Below are 19,679 nucleotides of genomic sequence, written 5' to 3'. Positions count from 1 at the left end.
CCTCGAGTGCACCTTTACTTCAAACAGCTCCCCCGGGGCGCCACCCACCTCCGCTGCACGTCTCCACCCAGCACAGCAGGTGCTGCTCTGCGCACCGAGGCCAGCGGCTGTCCTTCTCTGGTCGGGGAAAGAAACAGCCACCGGCACATTCACATTTACCGTCTCTGTGTCCCTTTCCGGAGAACCTCCCCGGGGTAAACGGGAGCTTCAGGGTGGGCCGAAGAGCCCCTTCGGAAGGGGCCTCACCAGTAGGTGGGAGAGACCCAACACTCCCTCCTCAGAGTCTCCTTAAAAGCAGAAGCACCCCCAAAGGCCACAGACGTGGGAAGCGTAATCACACGACACCTGGCTTTCTGAGCATCAGCACTAGAGAGAATGGGGCCGCGGTCCTCGAGTGCACTTACCTGGTCCTGGCACAAAAGTTCGATTTTCTCCTCCGCCAGCACAGCAATATCCTCCTCTTTTTCCTGTTCCCCTGGCTTTTCGTTGTTAGAAGAGCTAGTGGTTTGCGACTCATTATCCAAGTTGATGATTTTCTCGTAAACGTGTTCCATTACCTTCCGGACTTGGAGCATGTCACTGGCGGAGAGTCTGTCTCTGCAAAAAAAAAAAAAAAAAAAAGCAAGGGCAGAGTGTGACGTCAGCCAATTGCCGGACGTTGTCTTACATGCTCTTTGGTGTCCCCATTTGGTAAAGATAAAGTAAACCGCAGAAGCATAAACCAATAAATGTTTTCAGTCACTGCCTTCATCTATTTTAGAATTGCCAACATATTCTCTATAGTGTCCTCCTGAGACACAGATAGTGGGTAACTGAGATTAAATGCACGTTAAGACTTACACATACATAAAGAACAGCCTTCCGGGTTTTATTCCCTTAAAGACTTTCCTAGCACAGCAGCAGACTGAATGCTCCTGGGAGGGAAGGCAGCCCCCGGTGATCACCCACAAGCCCAACAGCCAGCCGGGTATCTCCAGATGGATGTCCTGCAGGAACCTCAAACTCTCCGTGTCCAAAACTACATTCATCAGCTTCCTCACTCCCAAACCTATTTCTGTATCACTGACGTCAGGTTGCCAACCCAAGCAGCTCAGGCTCAAACTCTGAAAGCCATCTTGAACGTCAGTCATTACAAGCGGAATGTAGGACTCGCTTTAACATAATCCGGTGTGTGTGTGTGTGTGTGTGTGTGTGTGTGTGTGTGTGTGTAGGTGGGTGGGAGCGGGGGGGAGGCAGAGAAGAAGGAAAATGTTCAGACATGTGTCAATAACCCTGAAGCTGTTTGACAGGATAACGGGGTTCATTCTAATCTCCTTTTCGTTATGTCGAAATTTCCCTAACAAGAGGTTTTTAAGTCTTGTTGAATACCTCTCTTTTGCAACTCTATCCATCCTTACATGTGCAGCTCAAATTCCATGCCCTTCAAGAAGCCTTTCCAGAAAGCTCCAGCCCCAAATCCGTTTCTCCCTCTCTCCTCATTCCCCAAGTATCTGTGAAAGCAGTCTTTATATACAAACTGTCCTAAACTATGCTGTGGCAAGAAACAAAATCCAAGTCTTACTTTTTTGAACTTCTGTGGCCTACCACATAGGTACTTGGTAAAGGGTAAACTGTGTAAACTTTCAGTATTATGAAACTAGCTTTAGATCTACGACATGTCTCCTTTGCTATAAAAGCAATCATAAAGAATAAAAAAGTCTCTGGCAATTGATTAGATCCGGCATCACATGACACTACATTTACTTACTTTTTTAAGGTTTTTGCTCCCGAAGATGCGTGAGGTTGGAGGTAGAAAGGAATTTTGTTGAATTTGGGCATATTTTTCTGAAATATTAAAAGTAAAAAAGGCATAATCATTTCTATTAGCTGATGAGTGAAAATGAAGTCAACAAAAAACATGATTTACCAGTTAATAGTTATTTTACAATTCAAATGAACTTTCTATGAAATTTATAGTAAGCTATCCAATCACCTAAGCCTAGTGAAAATGTATCCAGAAAAGTCTCGCGTTCAGTTTCGTAATAAAACGTATACAAGATAAATGATACGTCAGTGGCAGTGTGAAACTGCAGTATGGCTCTTCCCAAATAACAATTCAAGGTATTAAAGGGAAACAAATATTACTTGCTATTTAAAGCAAAATCTCAATTCCACATTAAAACATTGGGGCTGATACTTAAGGGCCCAAACAGAAAATTCAGTGTCTGGAGAGAAACCCACAGCATCCACTTCTGAGCAAAACCACACACTCTAGGCTGGTGAGGCCCATCATCTAGCTGGAAAGGTCACTGAGGTCCTCCAACATTCTCTCCCTCTCACATCAGGTCTGAGGTTTTAATCAAGAGTGGAAACTTCAGCCAAACACCTAGGTGTCTACCATGAAGTAAACCACATACTCAGGTGAAGGATAAAATTAACTGGTCATCTTTTCTCTGGGTATCACTCCCCTTCAAGCCTCCATGTCATATCCTGTCTGGGTGTCTCCTCTCAGGAATAAGCCACAGGCTGAATGTCAGCAATGCATCCCAGGTGAGTTTCATACTCAAAGAAAGTAGTGCTTATGGGGAGCTCGGACTCAGAGCTAAGAGCACAGAATACCCATCAGGTGTCACACTGGCTTTAGGTTCTTGGAGGTATATCTGGACAGAAAACACATTTTCTGGAGGTTCTAGAGATTCAATCTCTTTTCATAAGGCTTTAGGAATATATAAAACAGATCAACAGCACATAAGCAAGTCTAGAAACAGGCCCATGTGCCTAGAGAAATTTAGTGCCTGATAAAGACAGCATTTCTAATTACTAAGAAAAGGATAGGTTATTCAAAAAAATTGTTTTGGCACACTGGCTATCTGTTTGGAGGAAGTTAGCATCCTACCTCACACTAAACAGCACACATTCTCATAAATTACAGATCTAGACACAAACAATGATCACAGACGTACTAGAGAATAGCCAAGCAAGATGTGACACTCAGAGCCATGAAGGTCAATCTGATTACATAAAAATTCAAACTTTTTGCCTGGTAAAAGACACCAACCACGAAAAAGTAATACTTCAACTGAGAGGCACGGATAATAGTCAAAGGGTGACTGTTCAATATGAAGAAGTCCTACAAATCAGGAAGACACACAAACTCCCCAACAGAAAAAGGAGTGAAGGATACAGAGGCAATTCACAGGAGAAGCACAAACAGCCAATACGAAAAGATGCCTAACCTCAGTACAGATGGAAACAAACAAACCAACCCACATTAAAGACCGACAAAGCAAAGACCGACAGTGTCGGTCAGTGTGCAAAAGTGGGCACTCACGCACTGTTGGAGCCTCTGTGGGAGCAAACGGGCTGTATCGCAAAATTTAAAGCATGCAGACCCTTGGATCCAGCAATTCCACTTCTAGGAATTTACCCAAAAAGTATACAAAGATACAGGTCCAAGGATGTTGACGGAAGCATTGTTTGTGATAGAAAACACTGGAAACAATCTTAACGTCCCTCAATCGGGGACCAGATAATTAATTATGACACATTTATACAAAGACATACTATGTAATCATTAAAAAGGAATGACCCATATGACGTACAGACATGAAAAACCATCCAAGACATATTTTTAAGCAAAAAATAAAACCAAACCAAGTTGCAGAACAGAATGTATAAGATTTTGTGCAAAATAATGAACTGTGTGTGTGTGTGTGTGTGTCTGTACCTACACACACACAGAGGCACCTACACACACACCTGGATAGTACCTGCTTGTGTACGCACAGAAAAAAGTCCTGAAGGTTGTGCATTAAACTACGAAAAGTTATCGCTCTAGGGAGAAGGACAGGAGTGGATGGAAGAAAGGGATGACTGGGAAAGAGGTGGGCGTTTCCCTTTATTCGTTTATTTTCTTTAATAAGCACATGACATGTTTATAACTCAATCCAACAGAGATATAAACTGACACGACTCATTACCAACTTCTTCCGCAGCCCTGGAGCTGCAGGGAAGCAGAGGGGGATTCCACTTGGAGCCTAGTTTTGACTCAAGTTTAGGACGGCACGGTCTAAAGCTGTTCTCATGCCTTCGTGATCTGGAAAGGACAAAAGGGCGAAGCAGGAGCGAAGGACACTTACATCCACAGTGATGTCAATGACCCATTGTGGCACTGTCTCATTAAGAAGCATCGACTCAGTCTCACCCCCGGAGTCTCGGCAGAGCAGCCTAAACATAACCCGTCAGGTAGTAAGTGACACAAGCAGCACAAATGACAACCCCCCGTCAGCAAACATTAGAGGGAGGGACCCTACGGAGCTCATTCTGGGCAACCCCCCCCTTGACGGCAGCCAGGCGGCCTGACTCAGTCCGCCGGGAGGGAGAGCAGGGCCCCAGACCTCGAGGCCAGGCGCACACTAGCGCCGCTCCTCTGAGTCGTCGGGTGACGACAGGGACCCTGGGTGGAGGCGGAACAGCCCGGAAAGCTCTCCTGCCGGGGCTCCCGTGCACGGCACAGGCCTGACGGGGGGGCGGGGCAGGAGGATTCTGAGCTCAAGGGCAACAGAAGCGTTCCTCTCACTTCTGGCCCAGAGGAGACTCTAGTGAGCTCCCCTGTGGCTCCAGCAGGGCCTCGCTGGCAACCTGAGGGGAAGCTACTCCAGCTTCCCCGCGGGGCCTCACGAGGGACTGACTGCCTTGCACCTCAGGCCGGGGCACCACCGAGCACGACGGTTCTCAGGAGCAGCCCAGGCGGTCCTGCAGGGCCCAGCCCGAGGGAAGTGCCCTGCTCTGATGCTCTGAGCAGGGACACCTGGGGATTCCTGACCCCCCAGTCACGCTGGCTTCAGTGAGAGAGAGGGAGAGCTTCCTGCAGAAACCACCAGAGAAGCTGCCTGAAAGCAAGGTACCCGACCTTACTTTCACACGAGAGGCTCAGCTCTCAGTTAGAATGGGGCCGACTGGCATCAGACACTGAATTATGGCACGGAGATGGAAAAGCTTCCGAATCACACCCATAAAAGTTAGTAATGAACAACTTATGTTTGGACGTGCCTGGCTGGCTCCGTCAGTAAAGCAAGCGACTCTTGATCTCAGGGCTGTGAGGCTGAGCCCCATGTTGGAGTGATCACTTTAAAAATAAAATCTTTAAAAATAATTAATCAATTGGCTAAAAAAAGTAAAATCTTAAAAAAAAACAAACCCACTTTATCATGTTTGAGTCCGTATCTCTTAGCAAATGGGATGCTCTCTTAGGCAGGGTCTCCGACCTTCCTTACCCATACCTGAACAGTGTGCGTCCCCCAGCTTCACCAAAGATCACAGGAGTGTGGGGGGGGACTTGAAAATATCCATTTCCCTTCTGCACTCGGTTCTCCTGCTCCCCATTTACTAGGAAAAGATGCACATGGTGTCAGTATCCAGAGCTAGTGCTCAAATGTAACATTTTGTTTCTACAGGCTTCAAACCGCCAAGCTTTTAAAGTTCAAAGTCTGAGAAGTCAGCCAGTCAGATAAAGGTACAAAACCAATCAAAGTTAAATTTCCACAAAGAATAAGGACGGCAACTTGGGGTGTACCTCATGGGAAATGACTGTATACTTTTAGGGAATTTTAATCGAAGACATTAACATCTGAGATTTGAAATAAAGAGCGAACCATCTACTTCAGCCACAGGGAAGTCTAGGACAGCCTGTTTACAAACGGCGGTCCGCTGTTGTGCACGTGGGTAGAACACCAAGACCAGGAAAATTTCTGCGGCCAGAAACAAATTTATGTTTTAACAGCCGCCATAGCCGATGGCAGAGGTATCAGCGAAAAGTAAAACCCCCAAAGCGGCCCGAATCTCCTTCTCATTATTCCCTGCAGATTTCATTTCCCCGCTTTCTTCGTAACCTTTTGACGAAGTGCAGTTGAGCCCCACTCCAGTGCCACCTTGTTCACAGACACCTCTGGTGAATCTGGAAGCCACGTCACCCTCTGACCCTACAGCACTTTCAGACCCTCTCCCACAGCACCCGACACCTCCCTGCGATCCCCTAATGCTCTCTCTGCTCCATCCAAGGAGCTTTCTGCCCTGCCGGAACGTCAGGCCCGAAAGGATGCGGTCCGTGCCCATTTATCTCTATCAACCCTGCCAGCAGCCTCTGGACGCCTGAGCTGCTCACTGAGGGGCATCTACACGACTCTGGAGAGCCCACGGTGCTGGTGCAGATCACCACACGGGTGGAGCAAGCAGTGGTCTGGCTGCACGGTGGGTGGGCCCCGCCCCCGCCCCCGCCCCCGCCCCCGCCCCCGCCCTTACTACGGCAGTTTGATTTGAGGATGACCCGGATTCCTGCGACTCTTTCCTTACTCCCACAGCCAAAGCCTGGACGCCAGTGGTGCAGACTGTCCTACTAGTTTTTGATCTTGCTCGTCTACTTGGCCTCTAGGGCATTCTAACTGTCACCCTGCAGGTGGAGAGGGACGGGCATGGCTGGGAATGACATGCCCACAGCTACACAGCTGATAAATGCCAGAGCCCACACGGAGACCTGGCTTTTTCCACCCTCTGCTGAAGATCTTTCCGTTGAGTTTCTCTCGCTCAGAGCCCCCTGTACGATTCTGATGGGGAGGGGCGTGCACCAGATGACACAGAACAAAAGCCACCACGGGTGGGGTCGGCGCCCTCTGCGACAGGGATATCAGAAGACTGGCTTGCAGAGAAGCATGCACAAGAGACCTTGCGCACAAGAGATTTAAACTGATTATGGATGAATCAGCCGGAACAAAGGCTCTGGCAGGAGGTCCTGGTCATTACTGGCCACCAGAAGTGGGCGCTCTTCAGCAGAATCTTCAGAGAATTCAGAGAATATTCAACAGAGTGAGCCCTTGGCAGGTAGGACTCAAGGATTCTTCAACTGGCTAATAGGTGACAAATGAGCTGTGAAATTGTTTTCTTTTTTTTCTCTTCATTCAATCAAACTGAATCGAAATTACAAACTTGAAACATGTTCTCCTCTACTGCCCAGAGAAAGTTATTGCCACCCTCTGAGGCACACATAACTTTTCAATGTCCTCAGTGACATTAATTCTTTACAAATACCCATTCGCTTATCCTGACACTTCTGGGTTGAAATTTGATTCTTTGAAACGTTTGGAGCCAAAATCAGGTAGATCATCAGACTAGGTAATGCCTGTGTTTCAGGCCGAAATGAATCATGACCAGGTAAGGACAGAAATGGCTTCCTGATGCAGCTAAGTAGCTAGCTCTGGAGGTGAGTCCAGCAGGACCACAGATGCTCTGAGGAACAGTCTTCTTTGGAAGAAGACCGCTAAGCCGCTTGCTTTTAAGGAGAAGGTCATTTGGATATATAGGGTTTTTTTTACCCATCTTGAGCAGCTTCACGGAAAGTGCTCTTGGAATCTCAAGTCAAGACCGGACGTTCTTTGATACGTGGAAGGGTGATAAATTGGGCACATCACAAATATTTATTTTGTCACGATTTAGTAAATGCTTCCAAACATTTCTTAAACATCCTTAGAATAACAAACACTCCAAGCATCTTAAACTTCTGAGTAATTTTAAGTCAATTATTTGGATATAAAAACACGAACCATGGTTTACTTCATTTTCTTCTTCATCCATTGGATTCACGTGTGTTCTAGGCCAATATTCTAGGAGTGCCTGCAGTAAAAGTCCTCCTAAGTTCACTGCAAAAGAGTTAAAATGAAAAGACATGGAAAAGAGAGTTATTAGTTTTCACCTAAAAACAGAGGGAAAGAAATAAAAATTGTTTCCACATATTTGGATGTTACACTCGTAACCCGATGCCAATGATGTTTAAACGACTTTAAAGATTTTGCCAAGTCTATTAAAATTTATCTTAGAATGTTTCAGCAGTGATAATACGGAGCAATTAACTGGTTGTTCTGATAATATGGAGCTATCTGATTGTTCAGATATAACCATTCTTTTTTTTTTTTTTAATGTTTATTTTTGAGAGAGAGAAAGAGCAGGTGAGCAGGGGAGGGGCAGAGGAAGGGAGACAGAGAATCCCCAGCAGATGCCGTGTTGTCAGAGCAGAGCCCAACATAGGGCGTGAACCTATGAACAGTGAGATCATGACCTGAGCTGGAGTAGAACACTTAACCAACTGAACCACCTAGGTGCCCCAAATAGGACCATTTAAAAAAAATGAACAAAAACAGACGCCTGGGTGGCTCAGCTGGTTAAGCGTCTGACTCTTGATTTTGGCTCAGGTCATGATTTCACATGATTTCTCTCTGCTGACAGTGGGGAGCCTGCTTGGGATTCTCTCTCTCTCCCCATCCCCCGCTCACACTGTCTCTGTCTCTGAAAATAAATAACTTAAAAAAAATTAAAAATGAACAAAAATGGGAATTACATTCTTTAAAGAACTATTTCCATATGGAGCCACTAAAACTATATTTATGTACATCAGGTATGTCTACATACTACATTCTCAGGAGAATAGCAACCAAAGATGTAATCAACAAAATATAATAGACTTTTATACGTTTCTTCTCACAATACACAAGAATTAACTCAAAATAGATTAAAGATTTGACTGTCAGAACCATAAAACTCCTAGAAGAAGGGGTGCCTGGGTGGCTCAGTCCGTCAAGCGTCCAACTTCGGCTCAGCTCATGATCTCGTGGTTTGTGAGCTCAAGCCCCACGTCGGGCTCTGTGCTGAGAGCTCAGAGCCTGGAACCTGCTTCGGATTCTGTGTCTCCCTCTCTCTCTGTTCCTCCCCTGCTCGCGCTCTCTTTCTCTCTCAAGATTAAATAAAAATTTTAAAAACTAAGGAAAAAAAAAAAAAAACCCTAGAAGAAAACATAGGCAGCAAGGTCCTGGAGCTTGGTGATGATTTTTTGGATCTGACACCAAAAGCAAAAACAACAAAAGCAAAAGTGAGCTAGTGGGACTACATCAAGCTAACAAGCTCTGCACAGCAAAGGAAACCATCAACAAAATGAAAAGGCAGCCTACGGCATAGGAGAAATCTCTACAAATCATAGATCTGATAAGGGGTTAATACCCAAAATATACAAGGAATTCATACAACTCAACGGCAAAAACAAAAATGGAAAACAAGCAATCCAATTAAAAAATGGGCAGAGGGGCGCCTGGGTGGCGCAGTCGGTTAAGCGTCCGACTTCAGCCAGGTCACGATCTCGCGGTCCGTGAGTTCGAGCCCCGCGTCGGGCTCTGGGCTGATGGCTCAGAGCCTGGAGCCTGTTTCTGATTCTGTGTCTCCCTCTCTCTCTGCCCCTCCCCCGTTCGTGCTCTGTCTCTCTCTGTCCCAAAAATAAATAAACGTTGGAAAAAAAAAAAATTTTAAAAAATGGGCAGAAAGGGGCTCCCGGCTGGTTCAGTTGGTGGAGCATGTGACTCTGTTCTCAGGGACTGTGAGTTCAAGCCCCACACTGGGTACAGAGATTGCTTAAGAATAAAATCTTAAAAAAAAAAAAAAATGGACAGAAGATCTGAATAGACATTTTCCCAAAGAAGACATACAGATGGCCAACAAGTACGTGAAAAAAAAATGCTCAACATCACTAATCATCGGGGAAATGCAAATCAAAAGCACAACCTCACACACATTAGAATGGCTAGTACCAAAAAGATACAAGGTAAGTGTTCATGAAAATGTGCGTAAAGGGAACCCTCTTACACTGTTGGTGGGAACGTAAACTGGTGCAGTCACTGTGCAAAACAGTATGCAGTCTGCTCAAGAAATTAAAAATAGTAAATTCCGTATTATCTCGCAATTCCACTTCTGGGTATTTACCCAAAGAAAATGAAAAAAACCAACTCAAAAAGATATACACACCCTTATGTTCACTGCAGCAGTATTTACAGTAGCCAAGATATGGAAACCAAGTGTTCATCGATAGATGAACGGATAAAGAAAAAATGTGGTACGTAGGTACAACGGAATGTTATTCAGCCACAAGAAAGAACACAATCCTGCCATCTGTGATAATTCAGTTGGACCCTGAGGGCTAATGTGGAGTAAGACAGAGAAAGAAAATACCAGATGATCTCACATATATGTCGAATCTTAAAAAGAAACAAAAGACAAAATAGACTGGTGGTCGCCAGAGGCAGGGAGCAGTGACGTGAAGAGGATATCAAAAGGTACAAACTTCCAGTTATCACGTAAGCAAGTCACGGCGACTAATATTGTGCACATTTGAAAGCTGCTAACAGGGCAGATCTTAGACGTTCTCATCATAAGCAACAACAACAACAACAAAAATGTGTAACTATGTATGGTGGTAATGGATATTAACTAGATTTATGATCATTTTGCAATATATACAAATATTGAATCAGGTTGGACATCTGAAACTAATATAATGTCACATGTCAATTATACCTCAATTAAAAACAAACAAACAAAACAAAGGAAGACACCAGAACTGTTTCCCAGCTTCACTTTTCCTACCCTAACAGATTTCCAGAAAGGATTAGGGGTAGAGAGTGTGCTGTGTGTTTAATTGTTAAAGGTAAACCACAGACTGCGAGAAAAACCCAGGCCCCCAAAACATTTATTTATCTTAAAACCAATTTATTCAAAGTTACTTATTTATTTATTTTGAGAGAGAAAGAGAGCCTGAGCTGGGGAGGGGGGAGAGAAGGAGGGAGAAGAGAATCCCAAGCAGGCTCCGTGCTGTCAGCGTGGGGCCCAACACAGGACTCAAACTCACCCACCGTGAGATCACGACCTGAGCCAAAATCAAGAGTTGGACACTTAACCGACTGAGCCACCCAGGCGCCCCAAGACCCCCAAAACATTTAAAATGGTATAGTATTTTCAAATTCCATGGGGGAATATATGTATTTCTTGAAAAGTGATTTAAAAATGCCCAAATATTGTTAAAAAAAAAAAGGGAGCACATAGCAAAGAAAAGCAAAGCAAACCAAACACAAACAAAAAAACCTAACCCAGCACAGATCCACCTTCTCTTTCGAAAGGAGGGAGGGAAGGACACTTAAACGCACGTTTTGGATCTGACCCGTCAGGGCTGCTGAAGCCAGCGTCTTTTGCAGAAACCCAAGCAGCAAAACAATCACTCTCATCCAAAGTAATAGTCAACATCTGTCAAAATAAAAACACTGTTAGCAGCATTCCATTTCAACACATTCTCCTAATATGCCCCTACGTATCTGTACTAAGTGCTAAGCCACAGATTCAGGACCAAAATGTGTTTCATGGGATTCACTGGAGCTACAGTTTAATTTCCTGGGATACCAAAAGGCACTTTTTAACTGCATTTGGCAAGTATTAACATGAAAAACTTACTGCGTTCATACTTAAACATAGGACTCCGTACTTAATAATACTTAATTCTGAGCTACATAAGAAACTTTCAACTATGCCAAATTGTACGAATATCAGTTGCAAACTCACCCCTGTTTTTAAGTCTACTGAGAACCAATTTGGCACATACACCATCTTAAATCTTTTCTTAATTTCATCCTCAAAATCCACTTTGCCCAGATCTTCAACTTTACATGCCTATACAGCAAAAAGAAAGTATGGGAATTATCAACATAAGTGGTGAACTGATTTGATTCCGACTTAGGTACTCAAAATTTTACACATATTCACATCTGTCTCAATAAAATGGAGTCAAAGAAACATTTCAACAAGGACGTGGCCAAACAGTTGCAGGTAGATGCTTTAAGACAAAAATATCCGCTATTACACTTTTACGTTAAAAGAAAAAAAAAAAACCCAAAACACAAAACGTTCTCTTTTTGGAATTGTCATGTTGGTCATACTGATAAAACACATCATCACACTGACCTGGAAGCAATGTTAAATGAGGCACAGACAATCTTCCAGGAACAAAGAACAGTTACTAAACACCCTAGGAGACCCGGGCAGCTGCTGTGAAGACAAGAGATACCCTACAGGCAGCCCGGTAAGGTTTCTCCGATCTCTCCTTCACTGCCCTCGAGTGCTCCCCAGAGGCGTGTCCTGACCTCCGCGGGGAGCCCTGGGGCGTTTCCCATCACAGCTCACCTCCATTCCTATCCCTGTCTCGGAATACCCCCTCCACCACCTCGTCACATCAATGTGGCTCTTTCCTGAGGGTCAGCTGTCTTCTCGAAAGCTGACCCTGCTGCCTCTCCTCTATCCCGTGCCTCCCCGATGGCACATGGAGACCACTGATTCCCTCGCCTCCACGTAGAGATGCCTATTTCTCTGAGGCTGCAGGATACTCTAGCCCGTTCCCTCATTCCACCGGGCAACCTCTGTGGCCGCTCTCCCTGGGTAGAGGCGGGGGATCCTGCTAACATCCTACAGTGCACAGGACAGATCCCACTCCACCCTGCCTCCCTCGACAAAGACTTATTTGGCCCAAAATGTCAATAGTGTCAAGGATCAGGAACTGTGATGTATTCCTGTTAAGGCAAGGCAGCATACAGCAGAAAGGTTCCACTCAAATTTTAGGTGCTTAAAAAGATGAACTATGGCCTTACCTATTATTTGTATTAAAAAGTACCCCCAAATAAGGTATTATTGCAATCAAATCTTAACTTACACACTTACTATCTTGGTTACTACGTATATTTTTTACAATGAACAATACAGGTGATACATGGTCCAATAACTTACGTTTTATACAAAAAGATACTCACCTTCAATACATCCCAATATGCCACATTATTATTGGTATCTTTGGTTAATATATGTCTCTTATCATTAAGAATGTGACACTGAATAATACTAGCACCCCCTAAAGGAAAAAAGAAACCCACACGATTAGCAAAACAATTTTCTATTTAAATTCACAGTATGGCAATAATCACTAAGTGGCATGTAACAACATAAATCATAACATCCATCAGAAAGAAGGCAAGTCAAAAGATACATAGATATTAATATATATACATATAATTATATCTAAGGCAATTTAAGGCCAAAGAAAAACTGTCTCATCTTAAAAACAGATTATAGCTTTAAAAACTCACTACTTCGAGGGGCTTCTAGTGGAAAATTGTTAAGAGCAAACAGTTTTACCCAGTGGGAAAAGTTCACAATTATTATTATTGTTATTTTTTAATATAATTTACTGTCAAATTGGTTTCCCTACAACACCCAGTGCTCATCCCCACAGGTGCCCTCCTCGATACCCATCACCCACCTTCCCCTCCCTCCCACCCCCCATCAACCCTCAGTTTGTTCTCAGTTTTTAAGAGTCTCTTATGCTTTGGCTCTCTCCCACTCTAACCTCTTTTTTTTTTTTCCTTCCCCTCCCCCATGGGTTTCTGTTAAGTTTCTCAAGATCCACATAAGAGTGAAACCATATGGTATCTGTCTTTCTCTGTATGGCTTATTTCACTTAGCATCACACTCTCCAGTTCCGTCCACATTGCTACAAAGGGCCATATTTCACTCTTTCTGATTGCCTCATAGTACTCCATTGTGTATATAAACCACAATTTCTTTATCCACTCATCAGTTGATGGACATTTAGGCTCTTTCCATCATTTGGCTACTGTTGAAAGGGCTGCTATAAATACCCACTGGGAAAAGTTCAATCAGTGACAGAAAATCTCTGAATCAGTCCCATGGCTAACTTTTGCTTCCTGTCTTCCTTCTCTCTCTGATGCCACCTGCACGGACATCGAACTGCAGACGAAGACACCGGTAAGTACCTTGACCCCATACTCCAGCATTCAAGACAGAGTTGCCGCTTCCAGGGGCAGCACAGAATACAAGGATCAGACCTGACTCTTTCTGTCTTGTGCCAAGAGACAACATTCAATTCTCTAGATTTTGCAAAGTGGTGTGGCTTTTCCAACACCATCATTATTCTGATGCTAGGCAAAAAGACTGTACCTCAAGAAAGCCCACTTTTTAAAGTCACTAAATCGCATTAAAAAAAAAAAAACCAACAACTTATTTTTGAGAGTGAGAGAGAGAGAGAGAGAGAAAATGAGTGGGGAGGGGGACAGAATATCTGAAGCGGGTTCTGCGCTGACCACAGAGAGCCTGATGCGGGGCTTGAACTCACGGCCTGAGACGAAGTCAGACATTTAACCGACTGAGCCACCCAGGCACCCCAACACTAAGTAGCATTTAAAAAATATATTTCTTCTATTAAAAATAAACCTATATACTGTGTCTCTTGTTGACAGAAGAATTACATTTAAAGGAAAGTCATCTCCTTTTTGTCTATCTCTTAGTAACTATAATTAACCTTAGTAAAAAGTATTGTACCTTCCACCTTCCCTACTCACCTTTAATAACCTGGTCAGGCTGCGTACAGAGTGGTGTTATAGGATTTGTACAGTCATTGTCATAATCTCCGGAGGCTCTGAAATTATGAATTCCCTTCAAGGTCTAAAGGAACAAAATTCATTTTTTAATCATTTTACGCTTTATAATTTGCCAATCCGTTTCAAGTGGCAAGAAAAACAAAGAACAAGAAAAAACAAAACAGTAAAGTCAACCACAAAATATTTAGTGACAAAGTACAATTACCTACCACGATTAAAAAAAAAAAAAAAGTATTAAGAAGGGAATGTCAACATTATCTTTTTGGAGAGAAAAATAAGCAACCTTCCAGGTAAAGCTATTGTTGATTTCAAATTGGGACAATGAAATTTAGACAAGATATATAACATTTTTTACCATACCAAGAAAGCCCACTTGACTGGCATATCAACAAATAAATGTAAACACACTCTCTTTTGTTATCCACACATAATCTGATAAGCAAGAAAATTTAAATGTTCTTTAAATAACACTTAAGGATTAGTAGTATTTTTGATGACTTCTCTATGCGTATCCTCTAATTCTATCCCTGTTCTACAAACCATGAGGGAAAAGGAAATGAATTTGAAAGCACCATTTTCTAATTCTCTTATGCTTAGAAAAACACAATCGTAGCCAAGTGTCCCTGCCGTGTTGGTACAGGGATTCCCTGCTTTCCAAAAATAAAGCGTTCATATGAAACTTCCATTAGCCGAAACTGTAAAGACAAGGAAGCAATCGCCATTTCATAAAAGCAACAATCCTCTTCCGATTTCTTTTGGTTACAGAAACTGGGTAACACAGGAATTTGCAGAAGTGAAGTAGTATAAAGCAAACTTCTGGACAGTGGGGGAAACCTGTACCCAGGCTGCCTTCAAATGCAGTTCTGTGAGGTCAGAAGCTATACTGATATTTTTTGGTTTTACCGGGCAACGGTGCCTATTCTAAGCACAACAAATGTCCATCTTGGCTCCTGACAAAGAAGTCGGAAGCTTCATATTGACTTTTACCTTAATTTTAGTACAATCCTTAGGATGATTCACAGAGGCTTTCATGTTTTTGCCACTGTTCAAAAGCATGCTGGGCTTTTTCATCTTGCGCATTTGTTACTGGTATCCGGCAGGTCTGTGATAACAAACCACATGTTTGCACACCTTTGCCAGGTGTATGGAAGCTCACTTACCCATTTATTTACTGTAGACTTAGTCGTCGCAACCCAGATTGCGGGAGGGGGATCAGCTGACCTATCAAGCTCCATCTGAAAACAAAGCACAGAAACATTGCTTTCTTGAGTGCTGACTCTCCTGAGTCGCTGGGACTAGCTATGTATTATTAAATATCGACTCCTGCTGACGGTACCCTGGCATGCGTTAAAAAGCTAGGGGGCATGGGGCGCCTGGGTGGCTCAGTCCGTCAAGTGTCTGACCTCGGCTCAGGTCGTGAGCTTATGGTTCGTGGGTTCAAACCTTGTGTTGGGTTCTGTGCTGACAGCTCGGAGCCTGGAGCCTGCTCCAAATTCTGTGTCTCCCTCTCTCTCTGTCCTTCCCCCCACTCATGCTCTCTCTCGCTCTCAAAAATAAATAATAAACATTGAGAAAAAAAAAAAAAGCTAGGGATACACAGGGGCACCTGGGTGGCTCGGTCAATCAAGTGTCTGACCTCGGCTCAGGTCGTGAGCTTATGGTTCATGGGTTCAAACCTTGTGTTGGGCTCTGTGCTGACAGCTCGGAGCCTGCTCCAAATTCTGTGTCTCCCTCTCTCTCTGTCCTTCCCCCGACTCGTGCTCTCTCTCGCTCTCAAAAATAAATAATAAACATTGAGAAAAAAAAAAAAAAAGCTAGGGATGCACAGGGGCACCTGGGTGGCTCAGTTAGTTGAGTGTCTGACTTGATTTCAGCTCAGGTCGTGGTCCCAGGCTCATGGGAATGAGCCCCGCAGAAGGCTCTGTGCTGAGTGTGGAGCCTGCTTGGGATTCTCTATCTCCCTCTGCCCCTCTCCCCTGCTTGCTCTCAAATAAAAATTTTTTAAAAAGAGGGAGAAAAGCTAGGGATGCACAGAATAACGAGGCAGTCTCTTTGCTAAAGGAAGCGTGGCCTCATAAAAGTATAATAGGGGTGACTTCTCATCAAAAACAGTGGCTTAAAGTCTGTGTGATTTTAAATTAATTAATTAATCAGGGGATCCAAACAGGTACAGTCAAAAGGATGACTTACATAATTTTTGTTTTTGCTCTTTTGTTTTTCTGTTCTTTTTTAAGTTTATTTTATTTTTTGAGAGAGAGCGTGCACGTGTGTGCACACAAGGCGGAGGGGAGGGGCAGAGAAAAGGAGAGACAGAATCCCAAGCAGGTTCCGTGCCATCAGTGCAGAGCCTGATGTAGGGCTCAAACTCACGAACCATGAGATCGTGACCTGACCCGAGATCAAGAGTTGGATGCTTAACTGACCTGGCGCCCCTATTCTTTCTTAATGATAAAGAAATAGATCTTTCTCTATGAAGATGTTTGTACTAAAAAAGCATCCTGAGAATACAGCAAAAGTGAAAAGTATGCAAGTAAGTCCTCCCCCCCACCTAAGAATAGTACACCTGTGAATAGCTTACTGCGTCTTCTGTATTTTTAAAATAGCACACGTATAGAAACACATCCCTGCACCCATGTACGTAGTCTGCACACAAAATCACTCTGTAGTCAGTCAACCACTATTCTTCCCGTGCCAGGAAACGGAAGGTTGGGAGCTGTGGGACAGGCTGGACTCCTCGCAAGAAGGAATCCCCTCAGTTCAGAGTGACGTTTCTTGTAACACACAGCTATGTGGGCACTAAGTCCTTTTTGGCTTTCCTCTCCCCGGGCACTGCAAAACGCCGTGTTTCTCCTCCCTGTCGTCTGCCCCCAGGAGCCTGCTTCCTGCACACAGGCTCTGACTGCAGCAACTCCCTTGCTTCTCTAGGATTACTGGGTGTGTCCCTGGGGGGGCACCACCTATTCTGAAGAGCTGTACTCGGCCAGCATGTGTGCGCTCATAGGCCACAAGCATCCCCTCAAATGTCTCATTTGACCTCTATTCCTTTGCTTCAGCTCTTCCTCTTCTACTGTGGTCTGGGTGTCAGATGTCGCTCAGTTTTGTGGGTATCTGCAATTTTGTCTCTTGCTTTCCTGATTGTTTTTGGACGACTGTTGTGAAAAGGAAGTCGTGCTGCCTTTATGCCTCCATTTTAAACCTGGAGTTCTCTTCAGTACGGTTTTAACGTGCGATGCTGAGATGATCAGTGAGGCCGAACGCGCGGTCATGTGATGACAGGCCATTCTGCAGTCCAGGCTTCACTTTTAGCAGGTGTCAGTATGGACGGCTTCCCAAGTACTCTTTCACCAACACGCTGGACGTTGGTCAGCAATCGGGACGACTGTGAGGTAGAAACGTCAGGTTTGGAGTATGAACCGGCTCGTTCTCTTCTTCCGAAGCATTCTTCCACATCCTCCCTCTGAGGCAGTGGTCTTTCTGCTTTGCTGTCTGCTCGCGGATACCTGAACTTGTCACATTCCTCCACTTAGGACAGGTTAGGAAAGCCGGGGGAGCTCAGGAGCAACGTGGGGCAATCGCACTAGGATTCACCAGTGGGAGAGCTACGTGTCACGAACGTACCCAAAAAGTCACAATTTCTTCTACAGATGACTAATAAAACTTAAAATATCTTTTTTTCACCACCCCACAGTTGTGTGAGTTGTGTTCTAATACAGATTTTGCTGGATTTGGCCAGCACGTGTAACAATCTTAGGCACAAAACTAAAACACAGGACATACCTTGAGAACTGGTGCTTTTTCTTCACAAATTAGTACCCGAATGTCAGGGTTTCTTAGGTCTGTACAGTAAATCTTCCTGTCCCTTCCACCAGAATACACGTGTGTGAAGGCGTCATTGACCTGCAGAGCCCAAACGCCTTCATCATGGACTCGGTATGTCGCTATACATCTCTGTTGGCCAAGGGACCAAAGGCGAATTGTCCCATCAGAACTGCCCGAAAGGCACTGAAAACAGAGAAAGTTAACGTTAGAAAAAGTTCCGGCCAGAAGGTTCCTGCTTTCCTGTGTTCTGTAGCCGGTGTTTGTCCTTGTTGACTCTACACTGTCAAACGCACATGTCTGACAACCTGTATTTCTGCCTCTGATAAAGACTTCTGATAAGCATGCACCACAGGCTCACATGACCGAAGGCAACAGTACCTGCTCAAGCCGGGGGAAGAAACTGCCTTGGTCCTCTCTTGCCTGGCCATATGCAGAATTAGCATCCCCTGGGAAGTTGTTAAAAATGCAGATTCCTGGGTCCGATTCCAGACTTAATGTGGCAGAAACTGTGGTGGGGCCCAGCAATCCATGCTTTGATGGGCTCTCCAGGTCATTCTGGTACTCTACGATTGACAAGCTTTGCACTAGGCCAGCAAGCCTATTAGAGCTAGGGGTCACACTCCGTCTCATCCTCCTGCTCATGGCAATGGATTCCTGATGGCCTGCCAGGTCTCTGAGATTCTACTAATAGGAGTCAGAAGCAAATCCTAGTCCCAGGCTTACCACTCACTCTCTGTGACCTTGGATACTTCCCATCTGAGCCTCAAGTTCAATGTCTGTTAATATAAAATGGGGACCTCCAGCACTCAGAGTTAACATTAGCAATTCTGACGCTTTCTAAAGGTTCCGGAGCATCAACTGCGTAGAAGTTGCTGGCACACAAATTAGGGCCGAGCACGCTGTGAGTCCGACAGAAGGAGGCTGAATCAGCCACATGCCTGGTGTTCGCTACCAGTTTCCATGGTGACTTGCCAAAGAGAATAAACCTTACTCCTCTGAGGGAACAAATGGCCTCGAGGAGAAGCAAGTGCTGGTGCTGGCATATGAAATCAAGTAGGCAAAAGCTTAGAGCAGGTAGCTGTGGGCTTAGAGATTTGGGAAGTGTCCGAATAGATGAGGCCTTCAGGAATGTTAAAGATATACCGGTGTGCCCCGTGACTGGAAAGACCCTTTAGAACTCTGGACAAGGTTAACTAAATGAACACGTACCGGGAGACTCCCCCATAAGTGGCCGGGAGCATCCGTGTTTGAATCACCTGTTCCAACTGGTCTACAAGGCAACCGAGAGACCAGCCAACAAAGAAACTGTCCCAGCTAAGTTACAAGCAGACCTCCAACGTGCGCGCGGGAGGACCGACACAATCTAATGGAGGAAGGGCAAGGAAGGGCTCGCCTTCCACGAAGAGACGCTACTCTGAGGTGGTGAAGCTGTCAGTACATCTCTGATCCCTCAGATCCTAGGCCGTGTACCTACAGAGAGTAAGTCTGACAACTTGAGGAGAAACTCCACCCTAAGGTGATGGGCTGGAAGTCCTCAGAGCCTGGGCAACTTGCAGTTACTCGCAAACCCAAAGTGTA

General features: G+C 44.7%; 1 protein-coding gene across 3 annotated transcripts in view; it reads right to left on the bottom strand.

Moving 5' to 3' along the window:
- The window catches only part of WDR48 (WD repeat domain 48), a 43,944-nt gene that overhangs the window by 2,242 nt on the left and 22,023 nt on the right, over nt 1-19,679 (bottom strand). For 2 of the 3 annotated variants that reach the window (XM_025912982.2, XM_086720482.1), the window contains 11 exons: nt 18,060-18,284; nt 15,443-15,517; nt 14,244-14,346; nt 12,639-12,736; nt 11,401-11,508; nt 10,992-11,088; nt 7,575-7,670; nt 5,262-5,367; nt 4,119-4,206; nt 1,748-1,824; nt 405-597 (listed from right to left, as the gene is read on the bottom strand). In XM_025912982.2, the coding sequence (XP_025768767.2) occupies nt 405-597; nt 1,748-1,824; nt 4,119-4,206; nt 5,262-5,367; nt 7,575-7,670; nt 10,992-11,088; nt 11,401-11,508; nt 12,639-12,736; nt 14,244-14,346; nt 15,443-15,517; nt 18,060-18,284 (1,266 nt within the window). Of the gene's footprint in view, nt 1-404; nt 598-1,747; nt 1,825-4,118; nt 4,207-5,261; nt 5,368-7,574; nt 7,671-10,934; nt 11,089-11,400; nt 11,509-12,638; nt 12,737-14,243; nt 14,347-15,442; nt 15,518-18,059; nt 18,285-19,679 lie in introns of all 3 variants that reach the window. The other variant, XM_086720481.1, reaches the window with a different exon arrangement.

The sequence above is a fragment of the Puma concolor genome, chromosome C2, assembly GCF_028749965.1.
Source record: "Puma concolor isolate L17-30 chromosome C2, mPumCon1.1.hap2, whole genome shotgun sequence".
NCBI classification, from domain to species: domain Eukaryota; kingdom Metazoa; phylum Chordata; class Mammalia; order Carnivora; family Felidae; genus Puma; species Puma concolor.
Note: the sequence above shows the minus strand (reverse complement) of the source record. Positions and strands in the feature narration are given on the sequence as shown.